General features: G+C 37.1%; 1 protein-coding gene across 3 annotated transcripts; it reads right to left on the bottom strand.

Moving 5' to 3' along the window:
* Window positions 1-2,420: 2,420 nt before the first annotated feature.
* On the bottom strand, window positions 2,421-15,069 carry zc3h7ba (zinc finger CCCH-type containing 7Ba). Of its 3 annotated transcripts, none has more exons than XM_055195079.2 (22): window positions 14,844-15,069; window positions 13,384-13,459; window positions 12,736-12,772; window positions 12,092-12,289; window positions 11,771-11,929; window positions 11,512-11,589; window positions 9,708-9,738; window positions 9,322-9,530; window positions 8,992-9,217; window positions 7,438-7,502; window positions 7,224-7,329; window positions 6,947-7,108; window positions 6,256-6,461; window positions 6,014-6,114; window positions 5,719-5,900; window positions 5,466-5,521; window positions 5,042-5,274; window positions 3,666-3,771; window positions 3,279-3,387; window positions 3,066-3,199; window positions 2,808-2,980; window positions 2,421-2,729 (listed from the first exon to the last, which is right to left on the bottom strand). In XM_055195079.2, the coding sequence occupies exons 2-22, from the start codon at window positions 13,440-13,442 to the stop codon at window positions 2,549-2,551; spliced, it is 2,811 nt and encodes a 936-aa protein (XP_055051054.2). In that variant the 5' UTR covers window positions 13,443-13,459; window positions 14,844-15,069; the 3' UTR covers window positions 2,421-2,548. The 3 variants fall into 3 exon arrangements, with proteins under 3 accessions (XP_055051054.2, XP_055051055.2, XP_055051056.2); XM_055195080.2 differs by lacking the exon at window positions 14,844-15,069 and adding an exon at window positions 14,500-14,535; XM_055195081.2 differs by lacking the exon at window positions 13,384-13,459.
* Between the last annotated feature and the right edge of the window lie 97 nt (window positions 15,070-15,166).

Below are 15,166 nucleotides of genomic sequence, written 5' to 3'. Positions count from 1 at the left end.
CGTAATCAAATGAGGAACCATTTTAAGGGCCATTTAGCACAGATGAAGTACCTGTGTAGCACCGGTAGAACCATATTGTGCTATGTAGAACCATATGTGGTGCTATATGAACCCCATATGGTTCTTCATAGGTGCTTCATATGTGCTATAGCACTAAAAATGGTTCCTCTATGATTACAAGCCAAGAACCACTTTTAGTGCTATTTAGCACTGTTTGTTTTTAGAGTGTGAGAGTGAGTAAAGTATCTGGATTTTATTTTTTTTGAAAGTACAATATTACTTTGTTTTCTTTCCAATTACATCATTAAAATTAAACTTTTCAGATTTTTGTTTCAGTAGCTTAAATGTATTGGCAGTGTTTGATAAAAGAGTTATTTCCACAACATCAGATTTTCAGCAACATTTACAAGAACAAACTTTTTTGGACTCAGATTTAGACAGCTCAACACTTATAAGGCCTTTACAAAACAATTGAAAATCTGGCAATTTGCCATAGATTTGTATTGTATTTTCTTGTATGTATTTTAATGCTTTTTTTACATCTTTGCCAGGGGACTACAGATGAAAAATAGCCTTTTGGCTAATTCTGGTTTTTTTAACCATTCTTGTACATGTGTTTTATGAAATTGCGCTGTCCCGTTTTAAATAAACCATGAAATCAAATCAAATCAGATTTAAATCCCCTGTACACCAGTATAAATGTACTGATGCTTAAGATAAAACGAGTCATGATCCCAAACATTTCCTAATGAAGTACACTTCAAAAATGACTTTCTCAGTATTTTTGTCTTGTTTTCAGTAGAAATATCTAAATTTTTTAAAATCAAGATGCATTTTCTTGATCTGCAAAATGAACTGCAAAGAAAATAAGTGTAGTTTTTTAGACAAAAAAAAAAAAAAACATTTAGTATAGTTGTGCTTAAGATAAACATAAAAGCTGCCAATAGGGTAAGGAAATTTATAGATTTTTCTTGAATTAATTGTTTAAGAAAATATAAACTTATTTTAAACAGCTTTTTATCTTATCCTGTTGACAGATTGTTTGTGCTTATTTTAAGCATTTAAAAATTTTGGTCTAGGGGCTAGACTTGTTTTCTTGGGTAGTTTGGTCATCTAGCAGAATGACCAAAGAATAGTCTTTGAGAGTTTCTGTATTGCATTTTCATATGATATTTATTTCTTATTTTTAAATATGCAAATATATTGTGTTTTATTTTATAATTCTGATAGTGGTCTTTGTACAGCACCTTGGGCAGCAAGAGCTGTAAAATTTAACAATCTAGAAAATGCATCTTGATTTAAGTTTTTTAGAAGTTTGTACTGAAAACAAGACAAAAATACTTAAGTAATTTTTTTTGCAGTGTACTTCATTCAAACTGATACAACTTAACCATAAAAGCACAGACTTTATTTGTTTAGTCTTTCTGAAGTAAGACTCAAAGCAACATTTAAAGGCAGGGTATCTGATTTGATTCAGAAACATTTTTAGTTATGCTGGTTAAAAGTCTTCTCACACCCTAATAGCAATCACTATGTTAAGTTGTTTAAATGTATGTTTATATTTGAAGAGTTTCGTTGCAAAACGAGATAAATCCGTTTTAACATTTTTGTCAAAACATGTTTATTATTATGTTATCATGTTATTATTTTTGTTTTATGGTGTTACTTAGCTGTATTTTTTAAGTTATGAAGAATTAAATTAAAACAAGCCAACTGCAGTTGAATTGATGTTAATAAGAATGCACAACCAAAAAACGAGATTGTAAAAAACACGGTGTTATCTCATTTTGCAACGAAACTCTTCAAATATACGTCATCTTTGAAAGGCGTAGGATCTAAAAATTTTGAACAAATCATTGAACTCGGACCAATCGCAATAATTGGACGTGTTGCTTATGAAGTTTGTGTTCCTTTACGAATTAGCGTAACAAAATACTACTACGTCTACAGTACCGAAAATGTGCTTTAACTAATTCCGATTAACAACAGTTGTTTATGTTGGTTATTTTGGTAATGTTATTCACTTTGTACTGCAAAGTTTTCTCACTGGTGAATGAGACATGAGATGTGACCGTCTGATCTGTGCGTGTTCATGTGTTTTGAAAGAGGCGTGACTTTGGATGGTGATTTGAATGGAGGATGGGATCATGATTTTAATGCTAAGCTACCGTTAGCATTTTTCAAAATCACATACCCTGCCTTTAATGAGATAACTGACTTACTTATAAACACTAACTCAACCTTTATAACAAACAACAAAAACATTTCACAAAAATAATCTTTATTACCTTATAATGTAAGCAATATTTCCAATGGTACAGCGGATTTTATAATAAAACCATCAACAGGACAAACATAAAAAATACTGTTTTCATCTGTGTGTGTGTATCAGTATGTGTCAATGTTCTGAGTTATTAACACTTTATGGAAAACAATTAGCATTTAGATTCTTCATACATAGATTCATGTTTAGTTTACATTTATAGATCTGATGATGATTAACTGAACTGAACTCAAGTGAAGCATGAATGTGTTTGTCTGTGTGTGTTTAGTCATGAAGAAGAAAATTGTAGTTTCCAAAGTCATTGTCGTCAGGTGATATCATCAAATCTTCTCGAGCTTTATTCAATGTCCTGCGCAGAAACTCTCGTCGTCTTCTCCATTCCTGAAGCTCCTCCTCACTGTGAGCGAAATCACAACTCACCCCATCAGGACAACCCTCCTCTAACCTGTCAATCAAACATCACAGCCAATCAGCACACAGACCATACGATCAATGTGAAGATTAGTTATAAGTGTTGTAGTACCTGTGACAGAGAGAGAAAGATGGTCCAGGGAATCGATATGACCAGACCAGACTCTCATCCTCTCCCTCTCCACTCAATACTCTCTGTTTGTGTTTCTCTGATGTGATGTGCTGAAGCCACTGACGCTTACTGTTACTGTGTTTACCACACAGAGCGCAGTAAAAACTCTCCAGCTGACAAACACAACAACAAAACATTCAGATCAGTCAGCAAACACAACAACAACAATAATAAATAAACAAATACAGTGAACCACACCAAAGCTTCTGCAAAGTCTGTCGGCATAGTTATCTGCTTCTCTTCTATTGGCTGAGACATTGAGGATACATCAGACCCTCGATTCTGATTGGTTGATGAGAGCCAGACATCATACACCTGCTGAATGTCTTTAACTGCAGTAAAGATTGTGTAGCACATCATTGTGATAAAGTACATAATCAGATATGTATGTATAACTCTGAGATAACTCACAGTTGTTGTTCTTCATGTACGTCCACAGCTCCTTCTCCTCCTCACTGTGAGCGAAAGTGCAGTTCCCAATATAATTACACTTACGCTGTTTCATCACATGAACACAGATCTGTGAAGAAACATCTGCATTACTGCTATGAGTCTGAGATTACACACATTTATCATCTCTGCTGTTTCAGGATTTCTGTCTTTCTTTAAACTCAAGTTTAATTTCATTATATGTCTTTAAAATATAAAACTGGAATAACACAAAAGGGCAAACCCCAGATGACCATCACATGCCCTGGGCTCAACCATAAACATGTGGTGATACAAAACCTTTTAAAATTAAGATTTTATGTTTAAATGTCAAAAATGTACATACATTCATCTTTCTTTCTCACTCACATCATATTGCTGAGGGAAGGTCTTAGCAAAGGGCAAAGGTCGCACAGCAACCCACTTCTTCCTCTCCTGAGACTTTACCAATAAAATCCTTCTCTCTTTAGTCCAGCTGAAAAGACAGACAGACAGAAGAGAATGAGACAGACAGAACACAAAATTTCCACCAGATGTAGCCATCAAGCCACATATTGAATTCATACAAAGAAATCAGAACATCCAAGCACACAAGCCGAGTCACAACAAACAAAGTGAAATGACACAGGGAACAAGCATTGAACACATGAAGATAACAATGTGAAAAATTGCATAGAAAGCCAGATCATCACCTGAAATCTGTCAGTATTGAGAGAGAAATCCTGAACCTATCAGTACTAACTGAAATCAGCTGCTTTAGTTCTAATTGATGGCCTATAAAGGCTTCTCATTACCCAGGAGGCACACAGAAAAGACTTCATAAAGGGTAAAAGCAAAGAACTCTCTCAAGATCTTCGTAATCTTATCGTTGAATGGGGGAATGGTTATAGGCACATTTCCAGAATGCTGAATGTTCCTGTGATCACGGTGGGGGCCATAATGCGAAATGGAAAGAGCATCACTTCACCATAAACGGGCCACGATCAGATGCTCCACCTAAGATCCCTGTCCAAGTAGTCCAAAGAATAATCAAGAGAGATCTCCAAGAACCAATCGGGCAGGACTTCAAGAAGACCTCGCATCAGCAAGTACTGTTGTTTCAAAGAAAACTATAAGCAATGCACTGAATATTCTGTGGGAAAAAATCTGCTGCCATCTACCAGAAAGCTGAAAATGAAAAGAGGGTGAACATTTCAGCAAGACAATGATCCCAAACACAAGGCCAAGGAAACAATGAATTGGTTTCAAAGAAAGAAAATCAAGTTGCTTGAATGGCCCAGTGAGAGAACTGAAGATCAAAGTTAATAAAAAAGGGAACCAAGGAACATTCAAGCTTTAAAGAGCATTTGTGTGGAAGAATGGGTCAGAATCACTCCTGAGCAATACAGACGACTGGTCTCTCCATACAAGAGGCGTCTAGAAGCTGTAATCACCAACAAAGGCTTTTCTACAAAGTATTAGATGAAGTGTGTTCAACACTTGTTCCCTGCATCATTTCACTTTGTTTGTTGTGACTCAACTTGTGTACTTGGATGTTCTGGTTTCTTTGTATGAATTCAATATTTGGCTTAATGGCTAAATCTGGTGGAAATTCTGCGTCAATAGACCCTTACTGATAAAAATGCTGATGTGTCAAATACTTATTTTCCCTGCTGTAGAAGAGAGTGAAACACAGATATACATACAGAAGAGGGTGAGACAGACAATGTGTGTTAATATGTGTGTGTATAGTCGTGTCTTCACACCCGTGTCGAGCTTTAGCGCTGCAGTATTTCAGAGCTCGGTCTGGTTCACTGAGCAGTCCATCTCTCCAGCATTGACCACACACAAACTTCATCTCCAGCCCGTGACCTTTGACCTCAGTGGACTCAGCACTTCCTGTTCCCTGAACAGGACCCACCTTCCCATTAGTCTCCTCGCCTCTCACTGGACTCTTACATTTGGCAGCAGTGATTTTGTTAGGTGAGGACACACATGTCTGATAAAAGACAGAGTTCATATCAATATGACATCACAGTGATGTCTGATGTTCTTCATAGATGATTCTGAGTTTACTGTGAATGATTCATCAGTGTCTGGTGTGATGTCATCATTTATTATAATGTCACTCTGAGTGTTGATTGTTTTCATTTACTTGATGTTGATGAAGAGAGATGAATATTAACTCAATCGCTGTTTGTTCCAGTGTTTTATTGACTCGTGAACAATCTCTTCAGGAGTGATACCTAAACACACAAACACAATAACACACACACACATACACACACACACGCACAATAACACACAATGTTAGGTGAGTTTTGCCTACTGTTGTTCAAATATGAAGTGATTCATTGTGTGCCTTTTAGTATCTCATGTTTAACCTTGTGAGTGTGTGTGTGTGTGTGTGTGTGTGTGTGTGTGTGTGTGTGTGTGTGTGTACCAGTTTCTCTCTGTAGGATCCAGGTCTGTAGCTCTATGACTGAATGTGAGAAGCTGCAGCTGTTTTGTCTCTTACAGCCCAAACTGAACGCATGACGACACACAGCAAACAGACAGCAAGACGTCAACTCACGAATCTTAGTGTAACACACAGTGGCGTTCTTCACAACGTGAACCAAACACCTGATACACACAATACAACATCAGATCTATTGTTAAAGAAAGATCACTAGATGATATTAGTATGAGATGCATTGATTATTGTGTTGTGTTTGTGGTTGTGTTTTCTAACGTACTTTGTTTTGTCAAACAGGTGAAGTGTTTGTGTGTTTGCACACAGAGCAGGATTGTCTTTACGCCGTTTGCTGATCATTCTGGGTTTGCAGTCAAAACAGGTCTGTAGAGGAACAGACGACATATTTCATCATCACACAAACAAACACTGATGTCCAAAGATCAGACACACTTCATCCAAACACAACATCTGCTTCAGTTGAAAAGGTAAGACAACAGAAATGTGTATGTGTTGTGTGTTTACCTCGCATAGAAACATGAACATGCCCGTGTGTATATTCAGAAGTTTGACAACACCGAGCGCTGGTCTGTCATTGGTCATTAGTGGACTGAAAAGCAGCTCTCTGATGAGTAAGCCCCGCCTCTCCTGCGTCCACACGTCAATTTCTTCTTGACAATAAGCAAACGTGCAGTCCTCACCGTATTTACACACCTGAGTCTCTAACACCTCTACACACAAACACACACAAACTCAGAGTCAAGATGTATAGAAATGATTGAAACATTACAATGGTTTACAATCACTGAATGATTAATACTTCACTTAGTTTTAGGTTGATGCCCACAAATTCCCACAAATAATGTGAAACATGTATTATGATTATATGACTTTAAAAAAATAAAAGCGTTATCTTTATATCGCGTTATATATGACAATATCACATATTGCGTTATCTTCAATATCGAGATATTAGAGATCAGATTCAGAGCGATTAACAATACATCAAAAAAGAGTTTTTCCTGTTTTTGTATCAGTTGATGCTTCAGTATTTTATAAGTTGTGTAAGAGCACCATCTGGTGGATAACGGCAGAAATATGGATTGCCGTAAAAACTTGTCATTTAAATTGACGAAATAACTCCTCAATTGGATAACTTGTCAATGGAGTGGAAAGAGTTAACATGGCAGCAGCTTTTAACATTCAGATGATGTACCTCTACAGAGCATAAAGGCACCCATGAAGTTCTTGTGGTTTGGGCGTGGACGGATCCGCCTCCAGGGAGGGTTAGCCCCGCCCCTTCTTCTGCATAGCAGAATATCTTTCTTACAGCTGTGAGCCAAATCACACCTGAACTCAAAATCCAGCACACCTGAACCTGAGAGAGAGAGACAGATAAATGAGATATAGACAGGCAGACAGACAGATACATAGACAGACAGACATGCAGACAGACAGAAAGATACATAGACAGACAGATGAGTGTGTCTTACCTGTAGAAGTGAAGCAGGTGCTGCAGGCTTGAGTGAAATCATGTGTTTGTTCTAAAGGGTTCTTGTCCAGACAGGAGAGAGTTGATGACACATGATGACCATTCCTCTGTGACACACACACACACAAACACACGCACACACACACATACATGAATCTTTGCACTCTTATATAAATCTTTGTAGCATCAATGCAGAAACTGTGTGTGTCACTCACTGCATGAGGATCCTGCAGGTTTGACAATTTGACTGATGGTAGAAAACTACGACACACTTTCCCATCTGGCAGACAAATATAAACACACAATGAAGACAATGAAGAAATAATTTACACATGATAAAGAAAATTAAGCCAGAAACTGTTTGCAATAACTGATAGATCTGAGTAGAAACATACATTTGTGTTTTTGTTTTGTTATTCTATTTCATTTCTTACTATTTATTAACTAAAGTGTGATTTATGCTTCTGCATAGGACGTACGCCATAGGCTTAGGCTGGGCATAGCCTGATGCACACCTCTCCAAAAATGTAACAACATTTCCATTCTACGTGGACCGAAAACGCTCTGATCGGTCTGCTAGATCCCCTCCCATCAGGTCAAAAAAATCTGCGTCGCATTTCCTCATATCTGCATGTTTAATGCACGTTAACGCAAAATATAAAAAAAGAATAAGGTCAAAATTTTTAAAGAATAAGGAGAGTATACGATACATTACTCTCAAAAGGAGGAATTTAATGCATTGAGATATTACATACATAGTCCTGGTAGCTTTACGACTTAAAAATCCTTTCAATGTTTCAAAATAAATTTGAGCTTTAAATTGGGTAATACTGGGCTTAATCCAAGCCCACCTGCATTTCTAAATGTAAAACTTACCATATATGAAAAAATCTCTCCATAAAAGAAAAAAAATCAACATTTTGATTTTTCTCCCACAGAATAGTTCAAATAAAAATTGAATATCAATCTAAAAAAATATTGTATGTCGACTAGGGATGGAACGATTACCGGTTTCACAATTAACCACAATAAAATGTCCTGACGGTTAGTATTATCTTTTAAAATGTAATTATCATTACAAGCGTGTTTGATTACCGTAATTTTGAAAACTTGCAGTAAATCCTGTCCAGCCAGAATCAGTTTGACGCAGGCGAGCACATGCAACATAGTTTAAAGCATTTGAGGGATAATGTATTGTATTCATTCACGGTAAACTTATTAAGACAGATTTATATATATATTTACCACAGAAATAATTTCAGGGACATGAAATATTAAATTGTATTACGCAGAAGTATAAATGAAAACTGATGCATAGCATACGACGTAGGTCCTACGCAGAACTATAAATCAAGCTTAACTCTTACTATTTTTTATTATATATTAATTTATTTATATTAGCGTTCAACTTTATTATTTTTCTTTTTATTATTTTTATATTTATTCTATTTAGTTTTTCTATTCTACAATACATTACTTTTTTAATGTCATTTAATCTTGTTAATGCTGTATCGTCTCAAGGTTTATAATAACGTCATGAGACAATGTTTTGAAACCACTATCTTGCCTCGTATAATAACATCTATTGTATCTGTTTCTAGTCGGATGAAGTCAGCCAGACGAAGCTACACTAAGCATTGAAGCACAAATGAGAATATTCAATCATTCATTTTTCATTTTATTCAACATCACTTCACCTCCTGCCTGCTGTTTTAAATAGAGTTGATATTTAAGCACAGATTTAGTGAAACTTCTCGACAGGCACATACCTGGCAGACTGAATTCAGACAGTGTATCGAGTGCGTCTCCTCCCACCACTAGAGAGTCTGTGGGTCTAGCCGGCGGTGGAGAGATGAAGTCTAAAGCGTCCAGAGCACCGCATAAGTCCAGCTCAGGTTTAGAGAAAGAGTCAAGAGCGTTCAGCTCACTCCTGCCAGAGGAGAAGAAAGCAGGAGGAAGACGAGGAGATGAAGAGGAGAAAGACAGCAGACCGCTCTGAGGACACAAACACAACAACAAGTTTAACTTTTGTGTTCCTGATCTTCATTCAGGTTTAAAGTATTTCATTAACAGAATAATTCATGTGAAGTCTTTCCCACCCGTGATGTGTCTTCCTCTCTGGACACACAGTCGAGCAGACTGTCCAGCTCATCTCCAATCACATCATTATCCTCCAGCGGTTCAGACACAGGCACCGATACTCGCAGGTGACTCTCAGGCACTGCTCTGGACAGCCTCGGGTCCTCACGCGAGTCACTGACCGGGACCGGAGCGGGTAAGACAGGAGACAAGCATTCAGATGAAGCCGCTATCAGAGAAACACACAGAGGTCAGAAACTGACATTGAACAGCTAGTGTACTACACACTGTGTACTATTTACATACACATTTGACATGTAGTGGTCACCTAAGTATTACATGTACAGTATACAGAGATTCACATACTGCACTCCTAGTATAGTGTACTATTCTGACTTAGAAATACCTGTGGTGTTGTTCAGTCTATCAGCAGATATCTGAAAATAAACACAAGTGTGAGACAGATGAATCAACACATTCATGATTCACTGATCCGAGGTCTATCTGTCCTGTCTCTTCTACATGTGATTGTGTGTCCCTGTCGCCCCCTGACCCCTCCAACAGAAAAACACAATTGTGATTAGGGCTGGGTATCGATTCAGATGTTCGATTTCAATTCATAAGCCATCTTTTCGAATTAGATTCTCGGTTCGATTCGGATTCTTAGATAGTTTTTTTATGCTTGATTCTCGATTCAACTCTATGAATATAGATTTAATATAAAATACTTTAAAAAGTCAACATAAGCTTACAAGTGGGTAATTACTAAAAATAAATTAAGAGCCACCAACCGGTATATTAAACTTTTTTTTATTTTAGGTACACTTGGGTTCATTAAAACAGAACCCATCTCTTATTTTCAAATGCATACAATTATGTTAAATACAATACAATTTTGATGCAAAATGAAAAATGTATGCTGAAAAGTGTCAAAACAGTCACATTCCTTGATCAAACAGGATCAGGTTTTTTTAATCGATTCGTGGCCTTCAAGAATCGATTTTTAATCGACCACATAAAAAAACAGATTAATCGAAAAATCTTTTTTTTTTGCCCAGCTCTAATTGTGATGGTGAATATTATAATTGTGATGGTGAATATTATAATTGTGATGGTGAATATTATACTATAGTATATATACTACTGTTGAAAACGTTTAGGATCACTTTACTTTAATGTTTCGAATTACCTAAAAAACGTTTAGATCGGAAGGCGTAAATATTAAATAGTGCTAAATTCAATTGTGTGCCAAGTTGCCAGCTGTATATATTTTTTAATAAGAAAACTACATTTTATTTTAACACTTTTTGAAATTGATAACTTATGCTCTGTACACACCAAACACGAAGCATTGCATTCCTCGATGTAGATTACTCGTGGGATTTTACTTCTTGTCATGCAAACTGAATATTTGCAAGTTTAATATTTTTAACTTGTGTGAAGACGTGATGGATGCAAAAAGCAATCGCGCCACCCAATTCCCGGCATTCGCATCGCCCTGCGTGACTTTGGGTCTATTTCGCACCCTTGCATTGTCTTTGTATGTAATCTACTCGCGTTTGGTGTGTACGCCCCATTAGACTAAATAGTGAAGGATAAATTAGTCAATAAGAATAGATGTAAACTCCTTCAATACTGTTTAAAAAATACAATCACAAGCTAAAACCTCCAGTAGCTTTAATGATAAGATAACATTTCTGTAAATCCTGTGTCACTACACTGAAGATGATCAAATATAGTTTAGATTTACTTACATTTCTGTTATGTCATTGTTTCGTTTAAAGTGGACTCTTATTCTATAATGTGGAATATACATAATTATACCACGGGTCTGTTGAGTGCTTTATTCTGATTGGTTAAGAAATGTTCCACGGGTATGCATTATTTTTGATAACCGCATACCTAACTAGTCAAAAGTCTTAAAAATAATCATCACCAGAGCAATGTTTGTGTTAACCGTGGTATAAGCGAAATAATTGACTCCGGTCCTTTGAATTATTTGAAAATAATGCACACTCGCGGTGTAACTTACCACCTTGGGTGTGCATTATTTTCTTATAATTCAATGGCCCGCCGTCAATTATTCCTTACATATTGAGTAACTGTGTCTCTAAACCTTTGAATGTAATGGTGTATGTATCTGTCATTTGGTTATACGATCAAACTTTTGAGTACATTTGACATTCATATAAAGAATTGTGGGTACTCACATGAGGACTGTAAGCTTTTCTGTTCTTCAATCCCAGACTGACTCTGATCTCCTGAACTAAATTACTCACAGATTTATCCTGAAAACATCAATAACACTATAAAGAGATTGTCTATAGTCTCATTAAAGTAAATTTGTTTAGTATTGTATTATATTTCGTTGGCTTCTGTGATGTTAAACAATTTATTCTGATGTTTGTGTGTCTCTTGTGGTTTATTTCAGTCTTCTGTATGTTGATTTGTTCAGGTGCTGATGTTTACCTGTGCTGATGTAAGCAGACATGCAGTGCTGCAGTCATACGCTTCATTCAGTTTACCAGACGCCTTCAGACACACGGCCTTACGATAAAGAGCTTTAGGACTGTCTTTACAAAGCTCCAGAGCAAAATTACAATCCTTCACCCCGCTCTCAAACTCACCCTACAGACAGACATACAAACTTCAGATTTACTGAAAGTGTAAAAGATAAAACATGAACTAAAACTGTGAATTTGACATACAGGAGTGCATGTATAAACCCCTCTCTCATTTTGGTTACTAAGGTATAATTGATATGTAGATGTCATTATAAAGTATATTCACCATGTTCTGATGGACAGCCGCACGGTTAATATAGAGACTCTCCAGTAGGGCGACAGGAACATTCAGTCCCTCCACCCGGGCGTAAAGTGCCACATTGACCCCTTCAGTGAAATGAAACCGAGCCTGCGTCCAGTCACCCTCTCGAAACGCAGCATTGCCCTCGTCTAACAGATCACACACCAGCTGAACCAAAAACCCCTGCTCATGAGAAAACAACACAACACAATATGTGTATACTGTATGTGAAAGGACAGAGAGAAACATGTGACACTGAAACAGTCAGATGTTATACACAATATGACTCATTACAGCTTAAAAGCAGCTAGTTTTTGACCATTTAGACAGCTAGATAAGTGTGTCTGTGTGTGTACCTGGTAATTATCACATTGTGGGGACCACAAAGATAGGAATACCAGTATTTTTGTGACCTTGTGGGGACATTTTGATGCTTATAAATCAAACAGAATGATGTATCTTGAAAATGTGAAGTAGTAGAAGGGTTTTCTGTGATGGTTGGGGTTAGGGAATGGGGTAGGTTAGGGGAATAAAATATACCGTTTGTACAGTATAAAATGCATTACGTCTATGGAATGTCCCCACAAAACATGGAAACCAGAATGTGTGTGTATGTGTGTGTACTCAACCTCATAGGCTTCAGGGTCAGGATAAGGCAGTGCACTTCTGTGGACATACATACAAAACAACAATAAATACCACATATGAGAGTCTGAGAGACAACAACTACAGATTTAAAGGTGCAGTGTGTAATTTTTTGAAGGCATTTTTAATGGGACACATGATTAATCGTTACATCCCTAATGAGTAGTGAACTGAGCCGTTGGTTGCCATTTGCAACCTCACCACTAGGTTCCGCTAAAATTTACACACTGCACCTTTAACTTCACTAGTAAGAACATCACAGTTGAGTATAGAAACGTAAACTAGAGTAAGGTAGGATAAACAACTGCAGAACTTGATAGATAAGTAGAGCAGATTTTAGCAGGGTAGATTACAGCAGAGTACAGTAGAGTATAGCAGCATACTTCAAAGTATAGCAGAGTACAGTGGAATATATAACAGCATACTTCAGAGTACAGTGGAGTACAGAAGAGTACAGCTGATTACAGTAGAGTACTTCAGAGTACAGTGGAGTATAGCAGAATACAGCGGAGTATAGCAACATACTTCAGAGTAGAGTAGATTACTTCAAAGTACAGTGGGGTACTTCAGAGTACAGTAGACTACAGAAAAATACTTCAGAGTACAGTAGAGTACTTTCATGTTTGTCTTACTTGATGAAGCTCAGTGCTCTCTGAATCTCCTTTCTGCGTTTCTGTCTCTCACAGCTCATGACTGAACATCACACAGCTGACAACACACAACAGTCCATTATAAACACACACAACACAGTCCACCATAAACACACACAACACAGTCCACAATAAACACACACAACACAGTCCACTATGAACACAGTCCCCTATAAACACAACACAGTCTATTTGAAACACACAACAGAGTCCCCTATAATCACACACCACAGAGTCCACTATAAACACACACAACACAGTCAACTATAAACACACACAACACAGTCCATTATAAACACACACAACACAGTCCACTAACACACACAACACAGTTCACTATAAACACACACAACACAGTCCACTATAAACACACACAACACAGTCCATTTGAAACACACAACAGAGTCCCCTATAAACACACAACACAGTCCATTATAAACACACCCACACAACACAGTCCATTATAAACATACCACAGAGTCCACTATAAACACACACACAACACAGTCTATTATAAACATAAACACACAACACAGTCCATTATAAACATAAACACACAACACAGTCCATTATAAACACACAACAACACATTCCATTAAACACACAACAACACAGTCCATTATAAACACACAACAGAGTCCCCTATAAACACACAACACAATCCATTATAAACACACCCACACAACACAGTCTATTATAAACATAAACACACAACACAGTCCATTATAAACACACAACAACACAGTCCATTATAAACACACAACAGAGTCCATTATAAACACACACAGAGTCCACTATAAACACACAACACAGTCCATTATAAACACACACAACACAGTCCCTTATAAACACACCACAGAGTCCACTATAAACACACAACACAGTCCATTATAAACACACAACAGAGTCCACTATAAACACACAACACAGTCCATTATAAACACACCACAGAGTCCACTATAAACACACAACACAGTCCATTATAAACACACAACACAGTCCACTATAAACACACAGAGAAGTGCTTGTCATTGAATTATACTGAACACGTGTGTTTAAGATCTCACTCTTAATGTAAATACAGAAGCCTCAACCTACCATACGTGTTCATGTGGGTGTTTGATATGAGTCAGGCTGTTTTTAAAAACCCATTGAGCACCCTACCTAGTCTGCTACAGTTTCCATACTACTATGAAAGTGCTGCTGTCTGTGTAGTGAGCTCACTAAGATTTGAGACACCGAGTTCACTTCCTACCCGTTAGACAGTTTCTGCAAAAACGAAACTAAAGCAGCTGACAAAACTGACATGGTGTAAACTCACAGAGACAGCGTTTAAACTACAATTAAACTTTTAAAAAGAGAAATGAGTTAAAGTGTGGATAAAATCACAGCGGTGAACAAACACAAGGAGGTTTCACGATAACTCCACTGACTAAACTCACCGCAAGGTTACAGCAAAAAGCGCTTTCCTCTCAGTCTCTCCTTGTGTTTAGTTAAAGGTTTGTGTCCGGTTATTAAATGAATAACTGACAGGTGACCAGTTCATCGATCTCGTATGGTATTTCTTGCAACATGTGCGCGTCCCCGCTGAACCCAACAGACACCTTCAACAAACTGACGAGAAGAAATGATGATGATACAAACAGTTTGTCCAGCAGAGGCGCTCTGTGATCCAAACCCACAAATCGTAAATATCATGGTGTATATAAGAGATATTTGTACACTTTATTACATAGTAATTATTGCGTTACAATATTTTTATGAT

The sequence above is a fragment of the Misgurnus anguillicaudatus genome, chromosome 19, assembly GCF_027580225.2.
Source record: "Misgurnus anguillicaudatus chromosome 19, ASM2758022v2, whole genome shotgun sequence".
In the NCBI taxonomy this organism is placed as follows: Eukaryota; Metazoa; Chordata; class Actinopteri; order Cypriniformes; family Cobitidae; genus Misgurnus; species Misgurnus anguillicaudatus.
The sequence above is the reverse complement of the archived record's forward strand: the minus strand, read 5'-3'. Positions and strand labels throughout refer to the sequence as shown.

What these genes read in the sequence shown, in the direction of transcription:
- zc3h7ba (XM_055195079.2), bottom strand. Translation starts at nt 13,442, where the DNA reads ATGAGCTGTGAGAGACAGAAACGCAGAAAGGAGATTCAGAGAGCACTG. An exon ending in AACACTGGAACAAACAGCGA is followed by an intron (nt 5,275 to 5,465) that starts TTGAGTTAATAT and finishes GTCTTTTATCAG; the next exon opens with ACATGTGTGTCCTCACCTAA. An exon ending in CCTTCCCTCAGCAATATGAT is followed by an intron (nt 3,388 to 3,665) that starts GTGAGTGAGAAA and finishes GTTTCTTCACAG; the next exon opens with ATCTGTGTTCATGTGATGAA.